At 42.4% G+C, this 19,707-nt stretch overlaps 2 protein-coding genes across 3 annotated transcripts in view; both read left to right on the forward strand.

Annotated features, from left to right (window-relative positions):
- pik3cg (phosphatidylinositol-4,5-bisphosphate 3-kinase, catalytic subunit gamma) overlaps nt 1–2,334 on the forward strand; it is a 30,995-nt gene extending 28,661 nt beyond the window's left edge. For both annotated transcript variants that reach the window (XM_080757868.1, XM_080757869.1), the window contains exon 25: nt 533–2,334. In XM_080757868.1, the coding sequence (XP_080613994.1) occupies nt 533–741 (209 nt within the window). In that variant the 3' untranslated portion in view covers nt 742–2,334. The remainder of the gene's footprint in view (nt 1–532) is intronic.
- A 2,976-nt stretch (nt 2,335–5,310) lies between these two features.
- Nucleotides 5,311–18,020, forward strand: LOC308310991 (cAMP-dependent protein kinase type II-alpha regulatory subunit-like; the record flags this gene model as incomplete). The annotated part of the gene is made up of 12 exons (XM_080757484.1): nt 5,311–5,509; nt 5,582–5,650; nt 7,220–7,255; nt 8,391–8,443; nt 9,870–9,953; nt 10,323–10,429; nt 13,238–13,394; nt 14,081–14,182; nt 15,035–15,109; nt 15,688–15,756; nt 17,273–17,402; nt 17,783–18,020. 12 exons carry the CDS (start codon nt 5,311–5,313, stop codon nt 17,923–17,925), a joined length of 1,224 nt encoding a protein of 407 aa, XP_080613610.1. The 3' UTR covers nt 17,926–18,020.
- Between the last annotated feature and the right edge of the window lie 1,687 nt (nt 18,021–19,707).

Here is a 19,707-nt window from a genome sequence, read left to right on the forward strand (position 1 = left end):
TTATATTTTACTCATGATCAGAGCTTCCGTTGCTCCAGACTGTATGATGGAAGCATTTATATTTTACTCATGATCAGAGCTTCCGTTGCTCCAGACTGTATGATGGAAGCATTTATATTTCATTCCTGATCAGAGCTTCCGTTGCTCCAGACTGTATAACGGAAGCATTTATATTTTACTCATGATCAGAGCTTCCGTTGCTCCAGACTGTATGATGATCAGAGCTTCCGTTGCTCCAGACTGTACGACGGAAGCATTTATATTTTACTCATGATCAGAGCTTCCGTTGCTCCAGACTGTATGACAGAAGCATTTATATTTTACTCATGATCAGAGCTTCCGTTGCTCCAGACTGTATGACGGAATCATGATCAGAGCTTCCGTTGCTCCAGACTGTATGAAGGAAGCATTTAAAAATTGCGAGAGGCAACAGTCTGGCAACGCGAGACTAGTACATGCCCGACGGGGCAAGTGCCCCTGAGACCTTAGTTCCAACACCCCTTGCCCTCCGTGTCCCCCCCGTCCCCCCCAGGCATGCCCCAGCTGACCAGCACGGAGGACATCGAGTATATCCGCGGGGCGCTGACGGTGGGCCGCAGCGAGGACGAGGCCCAGCGCCACCTCCTGGAGCAGATCGAGTTCTGCAGGGAGAAAGGCTGGATGGTGCAGGTGAACTGGTTCGTCCACCTGGTGCTGGGGGTCAAGCAGGGCGTGGACAAACGCTCCAAGGACTCGTCCTAATGAAGGAGGAGGTTTTAATGAGAACAGTGGGTGGTCCACCCACGCACTGACCATTTCAGATATACCGGTATGTTTCCTTTTTATTCAAAGCTAAAGTTTTGTTTAGTGTATTTTAGTATTTGCTCATCCTCACAACAACAACAACACAATTATGCATCAGAAAGTGTTACATCGTTAGAGGTGATCAAAAGGAACAGGCTGAAGCTGAAAGCTACAACAAAACATAATTTTGGTTACTAGAAATAGTTTCAAACATTACAAAGATTCTGCGATGATCGAACCAAGCAAAAATAATTGCCAAATTCAGAATACATAAACCAAAGAAAGAAATATGGGAATATGGGACTGGACTATCTTCACCGCATGAACGATTAGCATCAGAGGACTTTTTCTTTATTTCTTTCTTTTATTCATTGTGATCTCAGGGTAATAAAGACAAACTATAAAATATAATATTCAACTAACAACAGGGTAAATTGTCTCATAAGTGAAAAGAGAACAATGCAGACTAGAGTTTCAAATAAACTAGGATTACCAAGTAAATATCAAACCTATAGTATTTGTATAATCAACATGCTATCTGAAGAACATTCTTAACATAGGGTCAACCGAAAACAAACCTAAAAGCTGACATCGGCATACTGTACTATAAATATTAGGGGTGTAACTGTATCAATACAGTTACAATACAATACTGTATTTAATTAAAACAATTTTAAGTATATCGATATGTAAACAGCAAATATCGTATCGTATCATTTGACTTTGTATGGTATTGTTTTGCAATGGAAATAATCAGCATTGAATCGTTTTACAATGGAAATAAACAATTTTATCAATACTAAGTACATGTACATTGTATTTAGCAATTTTAAGAAGAAAAAAGGATGGGTTTAATTACTCCTATTCCATATAGCTAGACTTGATCTATCGATAAATGTGTGTATACTCTGTGTTCATGTCGAGTCCATACTGTATGTGTTCAAATACTGTACAATGTCCATTTATTTACCAGAGAATCACTGTGTTTACTTATTTATATCCATAATTATAAATCTTTCCCTTAAAAAACCTGCACTATCCACATAAGTTTCACACATATTTAATGTATTTGCTAAATAGTAACTGTATCGATTTCAAATGGAATGGAGAAATGATTGTAAATAATAATTGTCCCCGTATAGTTTCAGGGCCAGAGCAGCCATGTTACAGTAGACGGAGGTTTCTGAGAGAATGTCGTCAAACTTTCCACTGGAATTAATACGTATAATTATGAATTTTAATGATACATTTTATATTGTATTCGTTAGGGAAGGGAAAAGGGAGTATTAACTGGTCCCCGGGCGAGGGGAAATACGCTTTCTGCATTCACCTATGTATAGCAGCATGATTGATTTTGAATTGTGATGATTAGGCTAGTAATTATTGATTATAATTACACTTTTTATATTGTATTTGTTAAATTATATAACCGCCACCTGGAGCTGGACGCCGCATATGGAAATCACTTTCAATATGAATCATACCAGAGAACTGAAACGTGTTGTGTTTTTTTATGTCACTGAATCAGTCAATTAAAAATAATTGTCAGAACATGAGGCATATGAACTTTTTCCTTTGCTCTTACAACATGCAGCTCGTTTGTTCACTTGTAGTGGAGGAGCATAGGGATAATTTTGCGCAAAAATAACGTTTTTGCTACTCACCAATGGGTTCAGGATCATGAAACCCCCTAGTTTGACACGTCACATGCTACTGAAAACAGAATGAAATGTAGAAAATGTTGCCTTTTATACCTATAGACTGTTAATGATGGCCATATAGATTTTTGCCACTGGCGATCCCAAAGGTCGCCAGCTCAGGCGCCCTAAATCATTAGAGCATGCATTGCCCTGGGCTACATCTGTGCTTTTAGACGAATTACCGCAAAATCACCCTTATCTCTCCCTATGATCCTCACCCATGGAGACTGATGACCAGCCATGGTTCCCTATGGAGACACAAAGAAGACTTGTCTCCATAGCGAACCACTGCTGGTCTTATCAAAAACAATGCATCAAATAATGAAGAATAAAACATATTGGCCAAATTGTCAATAATTGTGAAAATAGCAGATCAGTTATTTTCAAATCAAAATTATCTGTGGAACCGACTGAAAGTAAAAATGTATAGGGGTCATTACACCCAGGGGGTCACCAGTTCAAATATGAGTATTTCACTGCCTGAAAAGGTTGAGAATCACTGAAGGAAGCATGCCTCACAGTGACCCAGCACACTCAAACAAAAGAGGCTGATGACCCCCCTTGGGCCCCCTCAACTCTCACTATAACTAGACACTTTACCTCCCCCCCCCCCCCTCTCTTTCTCTCTGTTTAAAAGTAGGCCTACAGGAAAAATCTCAAAGTACAGGTGAAAATATAGTAGGCCTACAGGTATAAGGTACGTGGATATACACGGCTTGGCAAGCCGTGGATCTACAAGCTCCAAGTGTTGCGTACACATGCAACGCGTAACACGCGTTGTGAGCTTGCAGATCGTCGGTGCCCCACTCACCATGAAGCCAAACAGAGGTCCTCACAAGTATAGGTAAAACACTGCCACTGCCCAGTGCTCAGCAATGGCCCGTTGCAAAGAAGTTGATATTTTATTACTTGCACATTCAGATAATCTTCAACCGATTGTTATAATTCGAAGTGGTATATATTCTGTGAAGTTTATATTTTCATTGGGTGTACAAGTCATGTTTTTAATATGCCATTATCAAATGATATTGAGATAGATGGTAGGGTATATATAGTGCCCAAGCCCTGTTAGCCATGCAGCCTATATGATCTGTGGTGCGCTTGCTGCACTCTCAATTATGGATTAGTTAATTTCACTGATTGTACAACCTTTATTCAAATAGTTTCATTTGTATTGGAGTGTGAAGCTTGAGGTAGGTCATAATCGCTTCAACGTGATGCCTGGGTGAGATGAATCGTCTGTGGAAATTATGCCTGTCAGCATGGCCCACCGTTTAATGCTGTGGCCAAAATAATTATACACATTTTTATATGGTATCATGAAACTTCATACTAGCCTGAGGAATATATCCCACCCTTTTCACATTGGCCAGTTACAGCGCCACCAACAGGTGGATCTGTTGTTGTTGTTCTTGTTGTATAGTAACGACCCACACCCTGGTGTTGCAAAATAATACTGATCCCCCTCCCCCCTTTTTATAAAATAAAATACTCTTTGAAGAAATGGAGATGAATGCCGTCACTGTATAGCTGTCAATCAATATGACAATAAGTCTGTCAGTCAATTCAATAAAAAATAATATATATACCTTTCCTCGATGCACAGAAAATGCAGTGCAGAACTGCAGTGGCGTGGTTCCTTTCTTGATAAAGTAAAGATATTGTGTTAAAATTTGATTGATGTGTTAAAAATGTGTTTTCTAATTTTGAATTGTTTGTTGTATAGGCTAAAAGAGAACTTAATTGTCTCGGGTCCATAATATGATGCATGGATGGATGGATAAACCATCGTTCTGTTTCTGTCGTTCCGCGACCGTCAACCCCTCTAGATGGTTGGTTTCCATGGATACTGGGAGTTACAGTGGAATCGGTAACCTATCGAATTGTGTGACTCCACGTGTCGCTGTTTTGCACCTTTCTTATGTTCCTAATGAGATTGATTGATTGATTGAATGATTGAAAACATTTGCAACCTTGAAATGGGACATTCACATTGGGTACATTATTGATGCCAATACTTTTGTACTTTTACTCAAGTACATTTTCAATTCCAGACTTTTAGGCCTACTAAGGCCTAAAAGTTGTAAGTTGTATCCCAAGCCGTGGATATACACGCTTTATTGTATTTAAATGTACTGTAATTCTGCAAACTTAATAAATACTTCAATCAATCAATCAACACTGGTCTGCCTGCGAGGAGAGACGTAGCTACAGACAGTAGCCTATTTCAGCCTCACCGGCAGAATTTGCAGAACGGCGACCTCTACGGTCACGGAATTCGACGGGTCACCGGTTACAGCACAACCGCGACGTCACATGCATGAGGATTCTTTTTTTTTGTTACGAGGCTTTGGCAGTCACACATATTGATGCTGCCTGGGCGCCGTTCTGTTGCCTTCCTACGCTCTGCGCTGCTGCTGCTGCTGTCATTTCAGCCGTTTCACATCAGCCGTGCATGGCGTGTAAACTGACATGATGGAAACAACCTGGATTATTATTATTGCGACCGTTTTTCCTTTCTAAAACGAGCAATGTACGTTGTGCGGTTAGTAGTTCCTCCTCGTATTAGACATCATCATCATCATGGCTCCCCTTGAAGCATCCTTGGAGTGAATTAAGTCAGTCGTTTTGTTGCACAGCTGCGGCTAGCAGCAGCAACACGCCTGCTAATTCCGAGCAAGCACATCCATTCCAAAGAGCCAACAACAACAACTAGCCGTCACAGGTTGGGCATTTCTCTCCCTCTCTTTTTCCTCTTCAAAAAAAAAACGGGGACATTGTTTTTATTATTATCTCTTCCTCCAACACACTAGTATAATAAACCAACATGGACCCCATCCGGGTCCCCGACGGGCTGAAGGAGCTGCTGAGAGAGTTCACCGTGGCGGTGTTGAGGAGCCAGCCACAGCCGGAGGACCTGACACTGTTTGCCCTGGAGTATTTCAGCCACAAGATACAGAGCAGACACAGAGGAGGAGGAGAGGACCATCATCACCTCCATCCGCATCCTGCAGCTCCATCCTCCTGTCAGCAGCAGCAGCAGCCCGGCCTGGGTGGGGGTGTGGGTGTGGGTGGTGGGGGCACCGGGGGCCACCAAGGCTGGGCTGTCAACTTCGTTGTGCAGTCGGCGAGCGAGTCCGACGAGGATGAGGACGGAGAGTTCATGGGTACGCAATACGCATATTATACTGTACATGCATGCATAATACCGAATTTTATTATTTTTTGCAATGTTGGATCATAGAATCCTGCAGGGGTGCATTTCTTCTTTTTTGAGTGGTGCAGCCACCCAACAGGTGACACATTTTATTATTTATTAAAGTAGCGCTGTTCAGTGTTGAGCTTCACACTGTTCACATCAGCTGCATGATGGGAAGCTGAGTTTTTAGCAGCCATTATGTGATTTCGGGTGTGACAGTACAGTACAGTACAGTACAGTACAGTACAGCTCTGTTAAGGCTCATTCATAGTCTGGATTTTCGGTGGTGAGGTGACCACTGAACTACAACATGACGTCACAAGCCGCGGTGAAGAGCAAACCACCGCCCCAACCCTTTCTCTCTGTTTTTACTCACCACCGGTGGTCACCTCATCACCGAAAATCCAGACTATGAATGAGCCTTTACTGTATTTCTCGACTGTTTCGGACGCAGGGCGGCTCGCCGGAACCGGGCCGGAAGCCTGGCAACGTTCCTGTGGGTCTGGAAGTTCACGACACGGAGTTGCACCACTAAGTTCACACGGGTGTGCTTTTTTTCATCTAATTTACCTGTATGTACGTGCGTGCGTGCGTGTATGTTTGTTTGATTGATTGATTGGTTGAAGTATTTATTAACAGTATGTAGAATAGATACATTTCAAGCACAACTCAATACAAAAACTGTTAACTGTGGATGACACCATATAAAGCATTACACTTATTTACAATAGGGTTCACCATTTTCAATTATTAAGAACATTTAGAGACGTACAAACACACACTCGTATATTAAAAAAATCATGTAAGGAAGTAAAAAGGAAAAATAAACATATACAGTAAGGGGTTGGATTCAGATTTTACGAGGGCCAGTTTTGATAAGCAGCCGTCTGTCCGTTTAAGAGCGGTTTAGGGGATTCACATGTCTTAATGGCTGTTGGTAGGGTGTTCCACATTTTAGTGGCATAGGAGCGAAATTAATTTAGTCCCTTCTTTGAGCCGAATCTGGGTTGCACATGGTTTGTTGAACTCCCTCTGGTGTTGTCGGTGTGGACTTTGTTGACATTAAGGAAGTATCTATCTAGACAGGTATACATGGTATCTTTGTGGTGTACTGTAGCGAATCTTGTGGATTGCAAGATGCTGTATAGTACTCTATCGTCAACCCCAAAACAAACCAGTTTGTTTTGGGAAGTCTGGAGGTTGTTTTAAGGGCCTTGAGGTGCTGTGGTACCAAGAGGTGCAAGCATAGTCGAAGAAACCTTGTACAACAAGGTTTCCCCCCTAGTTTGACACATCACATTTCTTTTTGTTTTTAATGGTACTCCAACTTTCAACCCCTGAATTTACCATGATCCACGTCGAAATAAAGTAAGTCTCGGAGCTCTACAAACTGGTGTTCAGATGTTCCTCTTCCTTGATGTTTGCCTTGATGCCTGACATCCAGCACCTGGCCTGAATATATAGGCATTGAGATGTGCACACAATCTTCTCTGTGAAGTGTGAACTATCATAATGTCTCTCCCTTTCATCCCAACAGCTCCAGTAATCAACAGATTCACAAGAAGAGCCTCAGGTAAAACCTTTGGTTCTTTATGGGTGTGCTTTGATTCATGGTTGGTTCGGATGGTTGATTAATTAATCGATTGAATACTTTCTTAACAAGATTGTTAACGGTACAGGTCTTACTTCTACTCCACTACCATCCGGATCCAAATGTTTTTTTTTAAACTTTTACTCCACTCCAATTATTTGAAAACGTAACATTGATTAGATTATTATTACAAAACATACATCACCACTTCAGCCCTATATGCACATTTCGGCCATTCGAAAATATACAATCTACAAACTCACAATGAGCTTGTAGATCTGCTATATTTTCACATTAGATATGCATTTTTAATTCTGGACTTTTACTTGAAACAGAGTATTTCTTTAATTGCAGTATTGATACTTTTACTGAGGTAACATTATTATTATTATTATTATTATTATTATTTCATATTTGTAATGTGTATGTTTCTTTGTCACAACCTCCTGGCCAATGCTATGTCTAACCAATGTATGCCTCCCGCAAAGGGGTACCTTTTCCGGGTGCAGCACTTAGTTTAGACAGTTTTTGGGTTAGACTAGTCCTTGGTTAGACCAGTCATTAGTCCTTCAACTACAGCTCTCAAAGTCACTCTTTTAGTACGTCAACAAACACAAACAAAGTTGATTCAGACAATATATTATAGAGCATCACCAAAACTCATGTGGTTTTATTTTTTCATAAAAATGTTAGATTCCTGTTGATTTTACTATTTGAAGATCCACGGATCCAGTCCGGGTTTTCTTCCCAATAAAATGGACAAATCAACAGGAAGATAATTTTTTGATGAAAAAATAAAACCACATGAGTTTTGGTGATGCTCTATATTGTCTGAATCAACATTGTTTGTGTTTGTTTACGTAGTAAAAGAGTGACTTTGAGAGCTGTTTTAGCTACAATGTAAGTCAACGAGGAGCATATTTTGAATTATCAATTTCTAATCACTGGAGCAGTTATTTTTTTATTTCTTGTCCACATTTGGAGTTGCATCATGGCAAAGTAACTACACAACCCAAACCTCAAAAAAGTGGTCTTACCCTTTAACCCATGTCTAACCAATGACTATAGTCTAAACTAAGTATTTCCACCACTGTGCTGTATATGTTTGTGTGTGCAGTGTGCGCTGAGACCTACGACCCTGACGAGGAGGATGACGACATAGAAACCAAAGTAAGACACTTCTGCCTCCTCTTTAACTCAGCGCTCCTCAAAGCTTCCCTTTTCAAGGCCCCTCTGAGAGTGTACAAATGAAATGTGTAGTAGTGGGGGAATGGGGTCGAAAAGATGACTCGTATATAAAATATCACATATATAAATGATATATACTGCATGGGGGGAAGTAGAATTGCATCAGGAATGGAGCAGAAGGAAACCAGGACTATTTCGCCAGCCTGATCGAGTCGCCCTGACAGCAAGAAAAAACTATTAGCTACACTTCCCCATGTGAGGATTCAGCGGCAATGATTTTGACAGCAAATGTCGATGTAGTTTTAGCTTTTGGTCATAGTTGTAGACCAAACATTTATTTAGTTTTAGTCACATTTTTAGTCATCTGAAATGTTTTAGTGTTAATTCATCTTAATATCATAAGATTTTAGTCGACGTACGGTTGATTTTGACGCCGACAGTACATTTTGGCGGGACTTGATGGCAGATCGTAATGGCAGATTATACACTTGGTTGCATGCTGAAAATAGCCAATCTACTTGTAGATCTGTCTTTTAGTTTGTATGCACCCCTCCACTGGATCTCTTCTCCACACTAGCCCCTCACTAACATTTAGTTCTACTGGATCTCTTCTCCACACTAGCCCCTCACTAACATTTAGTTCTACTGGATCTCTTCTCCACTAGTCCCTCCCTAACATTTAGTTCTACTGGATCTCTTCTCCACACTAGCCCCTCACTAACATTTAGTTCTACTGGATCTCTTCTCCACTAGTCCCTCCCTAACATTTAGTTCTACTGGATCTCTTCTCCACACTAGCCCCTCACTAACATTTAGTTCTACTGGATCTCTTCTCCACACTAGCCCCTCACTAACATTTAGTTCTACTGGATCTCTTCTCCACTAGTCCCTCCCTAACATTTAGTTCTACTGGATCTCTTCTCCACTAGTCCCTCCCTAACATTTAGTTCTACTGGATCTCTTCTCCACTGGTCCCTCCCTGACAATTAGTTCTACTGGATCTCTTCTCCACTAGTCCGTCCCTAACATTTAGTTCTACTGGATCTCTTCTCCACTAGTCCCTCCCTAACATTTAGTTCTACTGGATGTCTTCTCCACTAGTCCCTCCCTGACATTTAGTTCTACTGGATCTCTTCTCCACTAGTCCCTCCCTGACATTTAGTTCTACTGGATCTCTTCTCCACTCCACTCTCTCCATTTTTTGTCATGGTTTTTCTTCGCTGTATACTATTTTACTATTATCGTGTAACTATAACGCCTAAGTTTGTACATAAACCTCTCTCTCTCTCTCTCTCTCTCTCTCTCTCTCTCTCTCTCTCTCTCTCTCTCTCTCTCTGTGTGTGTGTGTGTGTGTGTGTGTGTGTGTGTGTGTGTGTGTGTGTGTGTGTGTGTGTGTGTGTGTGTGAAGGTTGTCCACCCTAAGTCAGATGATCAGAGGCAGAGACTACAGGAGGCATGCAAACACATTCTGCTCTTCAAAAACCTGGAGAGGGTAGGTGGAGTGGAGTGGAGTGGAGTGGACCGCTTGGAATGGATTCCAGACGCCACATCAAACTGGTTAGACTGGAAGAGGCCAAAACAAGTAGAACTGTAGAACTGTTTGACAGTGTCAAAGTGGAGCAAATGGACAATACAGGCTTTGCATTGTGAACTGCTATTTTTGCTAATAAATATACGTAGGAAGTACATAGAAAGGGATTAAATCTGTCTGGATTTGGTGAAAAACAAGAAAATGTGACTAATTAAGAACATTGGAACGTATAGGTTCTTTTTTTTATTACTGTTTTGTATAGACAAGGTTTTCGCCCCCGACAGCAGCAAAGAATAAAAACAAAATAAAACCCTTAAATTGTTTCCACAGGATCAGATGGCGGAGGTTTTGGACGCCATGTTTGAGAAGTCCGTGGTGACGGGAGAGTACATCATCGATATGGACGACGACGGCGACAACTTCTACGTTATCGAGAGGTAATCAATAAACCTTAACCCATTCTGGACTGAGGTCGATAAAAATCTAAATCCTGAAAAAAATCAGAAAAACGTATGTTTCTATGTCAGTGGTGCTCAACCTTTTTCATGTCAAGGGCCCCCAGAATGATCTCTATTGGGCCACACGGACCCCCATCTCAAAATATGTAGTTCCAGGGACCCCCCCAGAAGCCAATATTTTAGTAAAAATGTTCGCTCTGAAATATATATTCAAAGATTTGCGGCCCCTTTTTCACAACTTTTCAAAAATAGCAGACAGCTCGTAGCGCGCAGCTTGTAGATCTGCTATTTTTCAATAGCTAAATTATTATTATTAAATGCAGGCGTTGACACTGAGGGCAGGTGGAGTTTGCTTTCAGGTTGTCCGACCCGGCAAACCATGTGCTAGTTTGAGAGAGAGCCGGACGCAACCGTCTATAAACACAACACCAGATATCTGTCTGCTCTAAGTGCCTCTGAGACCTTAGTAGTGTCAACCCAATTTAGTGCTTCAAAGAAACCAGATGAGCAGGTAATCATCAAGGCTATAGCAGCAAGCATCTGCCGGGTGCTCGGGTGGTGCAGTGGTACCTGTCTATCTATCTACCACTGCAGAGACTAGGGATTCGAATCCACATGGCGGTACGGTGCGGGAGGCATACTTTGGTTAGACATAGCATATTGGTTAGACATATAGCATTGGTCCGACCGGATTAAGGTTGGTGAGGGGTGCGTTAAAAGGACCGGACTAAGGTTGGTGAGGGGTGCGTTAAAAGGACCGGACTAAGGTTGGTGAGGGGTGCGTTAAGGGTTGGGAGAGGGTTAAAGATGGAGTGCCACAATTTTTGTATTTTTCCAGTTTTTCATGTGTCTATGAGGTGACTACTTCATTAGACACCCTGGAGTTGTTTTTATGTGCAATGGTGTATTCACTTTGTATTTAGGGTTTCTTCCTGGAGGCTGAACCCTTGACAGTCAAACGGGCCAATGAAGTAAACAGTAATATAGTGACACCACACTATCAGCCCCTCCCCCTTTATCATACAACTACAGCTGTGGGTGCGGCTTCAGTTCAGGTGGATCACCACCCATCACCACCCACCAGGCAATCCAGGCATACTTAATGAACTGGTGGGCGTGTCCACATAAAAGCATGATTTTAACAAATACTGTACACTTTTTGGAAAAAGTTCTTCCCCCTTATATTGTAATAATACCTGATGATCATGTTTTAGGGTGGAAAAAAATGGTGGCACTCCATCTTTAAGGTTAGGTTTAGGTGTGCTGCCCCGTGGGAGGTTAGGGTTAGGGTGACAGTTCGAGATATCGGACCAATGGTGGCGCGTCTGTGAGTTGTCACACTGCAGCAGAAAGTCAGAAGTGAGTCTGCAGTTCTAAATGTGAGGGGGAGTTTATTCCACTGCCTGCATGGGAGCCAGGAGGGAGAAGAGACTTAATGGCAGGTTGCCCAGTCCAATATGGCAACAGCTAACGTTGTCGAGGTGCAACCCAGCAGCCAATGCAGCGTCTGTACGTATATTATGTCTCATGATGTGGACAACGTTCATTCATGCATGAACGCACACACACACGCACGCACACACACACACACACACACACACACACACACACACACACACACACACACACACACACACACACACACACACACACATGGCTGCCAGAACTGACTGGGTTGATTGAGAGGCCGCCTGGGAATCAATCAGAAGTTCACCCCCGGTCGGGTCCCGACCCCCTGCAGCTTTTGTTCACTGATTAGCCTAATGCTAGCCTCGGTACCAGCCTTTCATTTTCGTCGATGAAAGTCTGGAGGAACGCATTGACCGCTCTGGGCTAGAAGTGGGAGGAGTCAACCCTTCCGGGTGGGCGTCGCTCCAAATGATGTGACGTATAGCGCTAGGACGGGGGGACGGGGGGGGGGACGACTGACAAATCGGTGAGATCCAATCAGGGTGTGTGTAAATCTCTGCCGTGACCCGCGCCCCTCTAGACCTGCATAAACCTATAGCACATTCAGGCTAGCCTAATGCTAACTGTACTGCTTTGCTACTGAAAAGAAGTGTCCAGGCAGTCAGAGGAACACTGAATCTATTCAGGGAATCTCAATAGAATTAACATATAATAACACCTTGGCAAAATGAATGACCCCTTTCTCACTGACAAATGTTCTGTTTCTGATAATGCACTTGTGACAAGCTACTGAATTGCCACTGGCAGGACATTTGAAGTTCTCAAATGGCACATCTGTAATGTATGTCTGTGCCTCCCTGTGTTCCAGTGGTACCTTCTGAACCCACAGAGCAATGGGTCATAAACTGGTCTAAAAATGAAAGTGTTTTTTAACGGTCTAGCTTAGCTTTATTTTTTTAAACGTCTATGTATAGACCATCTATATATCTATCTGTTGAAACAACACATCTAATCTAAGCCTAGACCGCAAAAAAAAAAGAAAGTTCAACCCATTTTGTGGGAAGAGAGTTTGTGTGTCTGTTCTTCCCTCCAGAGGAAGAGAGTTTGTGTGTCTACAAGCTCACAGCGTTCTATCTGCGTGTCTGTGCTTCCCTCCCTGTGTGTCACAGACAGTGGTACACATGACATTCTGAAGTTCTATCTGCGTGTCTGTGCTTCCCTCCCTGTGTGTCACAGACAGTGGTACATAATGACATTCTGAAGTTCTATCTGCGTGTCTGTCTGTGCTTCCCTCCCTGTGTGTCACAGACAGTGGTACACGTGACATTCTGAAGTTCTATCTGCGTGTCTGTCTGTGTTTCCCTCCCTGTGTCACAGTGGCACATATGACATTCTGAAGAGAGAGGACAACGGAGAAGAGAGAGTGGTCGGCTGCTACGATAACAAGGGCAGCTTTGGCGAGCTGGCCCTGATGTACAACACCCCGCGGGCGGCCACGATCATCGCTACCTCCCCTGGAGCGCTCTGGTGTCTGGTAAGAAGAGGTCCTCACCAACACGCTTTAGCGCTTTTTGGATGATATATCGGATCATGATTTAATCTCCGACCCGTCATCATGACAGTTGTTGACAGTTGAAGTCGGACAGCCATTGTCCGACGTGGCGTTTTGGCACGTTGTCCCACTACTGACTCTATTACTGACCCCTAACCCTAACCTCAGTCTTAACTGCACACGTAAGTAAACATAAAGCAAAGCTGTTAGCGCAGTTTCACAATGTTTTTGCTTCGGCGGCAGTCATTTCAGCAGTATGTAGGAAGTGTCCATGCTGGCTCCAGAACATGGTCTTGATAAGAACATATTGGTTGATAACATTCAAAGCGGGTGCAAGCTTAGGGACAATAGAATTTGAATCTTGAATCGCCCTACATTTCAGCCACACAACTAATAATATGAAACAAAAAGGAACGGCAGCATACAATACCGGTAATTTATTTAGGTGTTGTTGAGGCTCACTTCCTGCTCACAACAAGCACTTTAGAGCTCTGTGAGTGATGACGGCGAACTCTATCTAGCATCAGAGGCCCTACAGGTGGATGCGGAGGTTGAGAAGGGACTGATATCTAGCATGAAAACCACTGATTTAGCCCATGTCTCCATCTTTCTCTCTCTGTGTGTGTGTGTGTGTGTGTGTGTGTGTGTGTGTGTGTGTGTGTGTTCAGGACCGAGGAACCTTCAGGAGGATCATACTGAAGACCAACGCCAAGAAGAGGAGGATGTACGAGTCCTTCATCGAGTCTCTTCCTTTACTCAAGTCGCTGGAGGTGAAAAACGTCATTCTGGATGTTTAAGGTTTAATAATGAGGTTTTTTCCCCCGGCTCTTGGCGTCATCGTCGCCAGGCAACGCTTCGCTTCCGCGTCGGTGGCGTCAATGAATATTTTCCTTCGTCCAGCGTTCCCTCCTCCTGCCTGGATCATGGGCTCTCTCAAGCAGAAACGATAAACCGGAAGCTGCGGGACAAAAAGAAGAAGATGATATCTCCATAATAATTTCGAGTTGTAGTCCTGTTAGGTTGTGTTTACATTAGAGTTGTAGTCCTGTTAGGTTGTGTTTACATTAGAGTTGTAGTCCTGTTAGGTTGTGTTTACGTTTGCACTGTGGCAGCGCTTCAATGCGTGAGTAGAGGGTTATTTATCAGGTGACCCCCCAATATTGACAGCCTTTAACCCATTTTGACCTGAGATCAGATTCTAAAAATGTCAATTTTTTTAATTTAGTCTTAGTTTTAGTCATCGTAGCTTGGTTTCCATTTAGTTTCCATTTAGTTTTCGTCAGTGAAAAGAGGTAGTCGACGAACATTTTCCGTCATAGTGTAGGCTATACGGTGCTGCGTCACTCCTTGCCTATCGGGCCGTGGCTCTGTAGTCGACTGGTAATAACGTACTTGTGCCTTTGGAACGGGGGAACCAGGGTTGGCCTCCCGGGGCCGAGGCGACAATAGTGTTAGTCGACGAAAACAACACTGGCTGTGACAGTCTGGGTGACGCTGTGTGGGGAAACTGAACCAGAAATGGAAACGGGCACGCCACGCCTGGGAAAACTCTGAGAGTATTACAATAATAATTATGCACGGAAATCAAGAGAATGTTCTAATTTTCATTTCCCTCTCCGCAGCCCTCGGAGAGGATGAGAGTGGCGGACGTGCTGGTCTCCAAAGCCTTCAGCGATGGAGAACGCATCATAGCTCAGGTACAGAGCTTTGTTCCACACAGTCCTCCCTGCTTTCAGCCAAGGAGTTTGTTTAAAGAAGGACGAGACAGAGCTGACGTCATGGATACACCATGACGTCATGGATACACCATGACACCTTCATGGATGCTTTCATGGGAGGAAAACTTCGCACCGGAAGTCCCATGAATACATGGCAGTGGATGTAGCCGCTGGACCAGCTCATTAACAAACATTATTTTGGAACAAATTGCGACCTTTTGTCATTATAATCGTTTCATGAATATAAAAGACAGATATCACATGTTTTTTTGCTAATCACTTGCTTTTCAATGTGCACAGTATACTACTCATTTTATTGAGGCATATCTAAACGGTGTTAGGTTGTACAGTCTCACGATACTTGAGTACGTTCAGAAACATACTTTGTACTCTTTAGATACCTCTATAAAATTATGCATTGTACACACATTGAAAAGCAACACAGCAGACAATAATGTGTTATATGTCTCCTGTTATTTCCGCGTGTGTGAGTGCACACACACACACGTGTGTGTGTGTGTGTGTGTGTGTGTGTGTGTGTGTGTGTGTGTCTACAGGGAGATAAGCCTGACTGTTTCTACATCGTGGAGTCTGGTCAGGTCAGAATCACCATGAACAGGAACAAGGTACCCTGGCCTGTGTTTGTTTATTCATTCATTCAATCAATCACTCAGTTGGGCTTTTTTTTTAATATAACACCAGTGGTTTTCAACCCTTTTCATATCAAAGGTCCATTGTTTATTCGGCATTTGAGCCACGGACCACCATTTGATGACATTTAGCCTTTCAGATCCAAAACTATTAACGAATATGTTTTTGTCGTTGGATAACATTTTGTCCACAATTCCATGCTGTATTGATGTTGGTACCATTAGGAGAGAAAACAGGCAAACGTTGATCAAAATAAGAATTCTTCTACATTCTCTAATTGTGTGTCGACTTATTGTAAATTAAGTAATGCAGATGTTTAACGATACACTATAAAATAATAAACACAGTTTTCTTTCCTTCATTTCTTTCTTTAACCTTTATAAAACACATTGAGACTAAAGGCTATTTTACAAGTGTGAACTGGCCAAGATAAGTAACACAGCTCTGCCAGTAACAATAAATACAAGACAATAACAGGACAGACATGTAACTTTCATAAACACAGTATACCCACTACATTCCAAACTCCACCAATAGAGGCTAATTTATAAAAACTAAGCAATGAAATTTGCTAATACACAAAGCAAGAGCAGTGTCTGGGAAATGTGCCCATGTACATGACAATAAATACTTTTGAAACTCTTGGATGGTTGGTTGAACAGGATGACCATTTAGAAAGTTGGTCATCCATTTCTCTCTCTCTCTCCCTGATCGGCAAGGACGGAGTTCTCCGTTCAATCAATTAGTAACGCCCAGCGCTCAAGATGGAGATTGATCAAAAGGACGGAGATTATTGATCATTATTGATTATTGATCAAAACCGATCGCTCCACAGGCTGGGAGCGTCTGTTGCGCAACACTCTATGTTATTTTCCGGTGGGACGTCATTGAAAATGTTCCCCCACATTTTAGCCGACGAGATCGAACATCTCAAAGTGTGAATAACTCTTGATCTAACTCATTCCGTCCAATTCTAAGAAAAGATCATGTGTTGGACGACCCATCGCGGTCCCGTCGCTAGTCGCGTTAGAATTAATCATACCTCCCGTTGAACTATGAACTCATAGTACAGTATATGCATATAGCACTTTAAAAAAAACTGAATGTAATTTCATATGCTGCTGGTTTTTGTATTGTACTGTCCTTCTTGTTTGTGTATCTATGGTTGTCTGTATATGTTGAGTATGAACCAAGACAAATTCCTATCAACTTGTTGACATGGCAAATAAATTATTGAATCTCTTGAATCTCTTGTTGTTGTCGATCGCATCGAGAGTGTTTTGGCTACATCAGCCACATCCGGGATAGCATCCGGTCCGTCGCTAAATGTTCTCCGCTGCTATAAATCGCTGATTTAATGGATGAAATAACCCCGGGCGTTCGGGGGGGGGGGGTTAACGGGAGGTTTACTAGCTGTACAACAGTTGGATTTCACTGTAAACTCTTCCTGTGGTTGAATGAATGAATCGTGTCCTCTTCTTCCCCGTGCAGGCCAACGAGCCCGTGAAGGAGCTGGAGATCAGCGTGTGCACCAGAGGGGAATACTTTGGAGAGCTGGCCCTGGTCACCAATAAACCCAGGGCCGCATCGGCCTACACCGTGGGGAACGTCAAGTGTCTGGGTAACTAACTAACTAACTAACTAACTGAAAAAGCTATGTTTCTATGTCAGTCGTTCTTCGATTTCGGGAACACCAAAAGGGGTTCCCGCCCCAAAATGGGTTAACTAACTAACTATTTAACCTGTGCTTAGCTGGCCCAATCACGTTTCAGTCAGTAAAGGGAAGTTCCATCGAGTCCCAGTGCTCCCATGTGATTGATTCACAAGCCCAATGTGAGTCAGTAGTAAATAGGGAGGATAGTACTAGTAGTAGTAGAGATTTGTATTTTATTGTAGCCTACACATATGCAATATAGATGCAATGTTGTGTCCTACAAGTCCATGTGGGCCTCTGGTGCATGATACATAAATAAAGAATGTACCCCCCCCTGTCTCCACCAGTCATGGACGTGCTGGCGTTCGAGCGCCTGCTGGGGCCGTGCATGGACATCATGAAGAGGAACATCATGAACTACGAGGAGCAGCTGGCGCGGCTGTTCAGCAACACCGACTACAAGGACGCGGAACTGAGCCCCGTGCTGTGATGATGACGGACGGACGGACGACGATGAAACAAAAGCACCGCCGTCGTGCTCTCCGTTTTCGTAGCGACAACAAGGTAGACTTCGTAGCCGAATCAACCGCCCCTACCTTCCGTCAAGGCGCTATACTTAACCTGGCCCAGTCAACGTTTCTTCACGTCAGTAAAAGGGGAAGTTCCAACGAGTCTCCGTATAGGCTCAGTGTGAGATTGATTCACAAGCCCCAATGTGAGTCAGTAGTAAATAGGGAGGGTAGTAGTAGTAGTACAGATTAAACTACTACTAAATGAGCTGCTTGTATCCGTTCGTTGCAGTTTTCCATGTAGGGATGCACCGAATCCTTCGGCCAACCGAAACTATTCGGCCTGAAATGGTGGCAAGAGAAATGCATTATTCGGTATTCGGTTCGGTTGATTTTTTTTAGAACCAAAACCGAATAGTCAAAGACTTTAGGTTACCTTTCGTAACCTACTGTTTTGGTGTGATGATGACGTGATCAAAATGTAATCATGTCTTTTGCCATTATCGTGTAGCTCTGCAACAAAGGTACGGCCATGAGTCATGACAGCAATTGCACCACAACGTAATGATATGTAATATTAATCATATTCGGCTATTCGGTATGCGGTTTTTGGCCAACTGTTTCCTATATTATTCCGTATTCGGTTTCGGCCAAGAATTTCCCATTCGGTGCATCCCTAGTTTTCAGTTATTTTGTACAAGTTCTCTAGCCTTATATGTTCTTATGATCCAAATGGCACATTATTATTATTATTATTATTATTATTATTATAAAGATGCACCTTTCTCGTCACATGCTGTCTCACGGATAAAGCCGCTGACTTCTCATCCTAAACGGTGCCATATTATTATTATTATTATGATTATGATTATTATTATTATTGCTCGTCCAAGTTTTCCTGCGAGGGGAAAAAAGCCCACGAAGCGTTTTCCAGTATTCTTCGATCGTAGCCTATTTATTGTTTATTATGCTTACAAGTCCTGATACACTTTTAGTTATTGTTTTAGGCTAAACAGTTTAACCTGAATTAATGTGAAGATCTCAATATATATATATAGAAAAAGCCACATAAGCCAAGGGCAGACCATTCTTTGTTCCACTAAACTAGAAGTTAAGTAAACTACGCCCATTGTTTGTGGTTACCAAATCTTATGGGTTTTTTTTTCTTCTCTCCCCTCTTTTTTTCTTTTAAGATGTAAAGAAAAGCATAATATTTACATATCGTACTTGAGGTCTGTACTATAGTGCACCGCGTTAGACGTTCTTCATCATAGATTTTATAATAAAGTTTATGTATGAGAGTGACAGTACAGTGGTTTTGGTTTATTTTTTAATATGGTTCTCTTGTATACCACGTGGTGCTCAGTAGCAAAAAAAGAAAAAACAAATGACAAAAAAACATAACAAAACGAAAACTGCAGTATATACACACACACTGAAACGAACAGTTGTTATTTAAACACTTGATATTATAGGCATTGCATATAAGTTGTGGATGTTTGTTTGTTTACCGTCGCGCTGATAAGCTATATTTGAGAAGATGTAATTTTTTATACATGATGTTTTGTCCTGACACAGACAGACAGACGGACTGGTTTGGACCTGTCTTCAAAGTGTTAGCCTCGTGTTATAGGGCATAGCAGTGGGCGTGATTTTCTGGTTCCAATGAAAAAATCTGCCATTCATTTTTCCCATAGAGATTTACAAAAATAAATATTTATATCAATTATTTTAAGCCTATAGAATCAAGCCATCCAGGATCC

Source organism: Protomyctophum bolini (genome assembly GCF_963924005.1).
Source record: "Protomyctophum bolini genome assembly, chromosome: 23".
NCBI classification, from domain to species: domain Eukaryota; kingdom Metazoa; phylum Chordata; class Actinopteri; order Myctophiformes; family Myctophidae; genus Protomyctophum; species Protomyctophum bolini.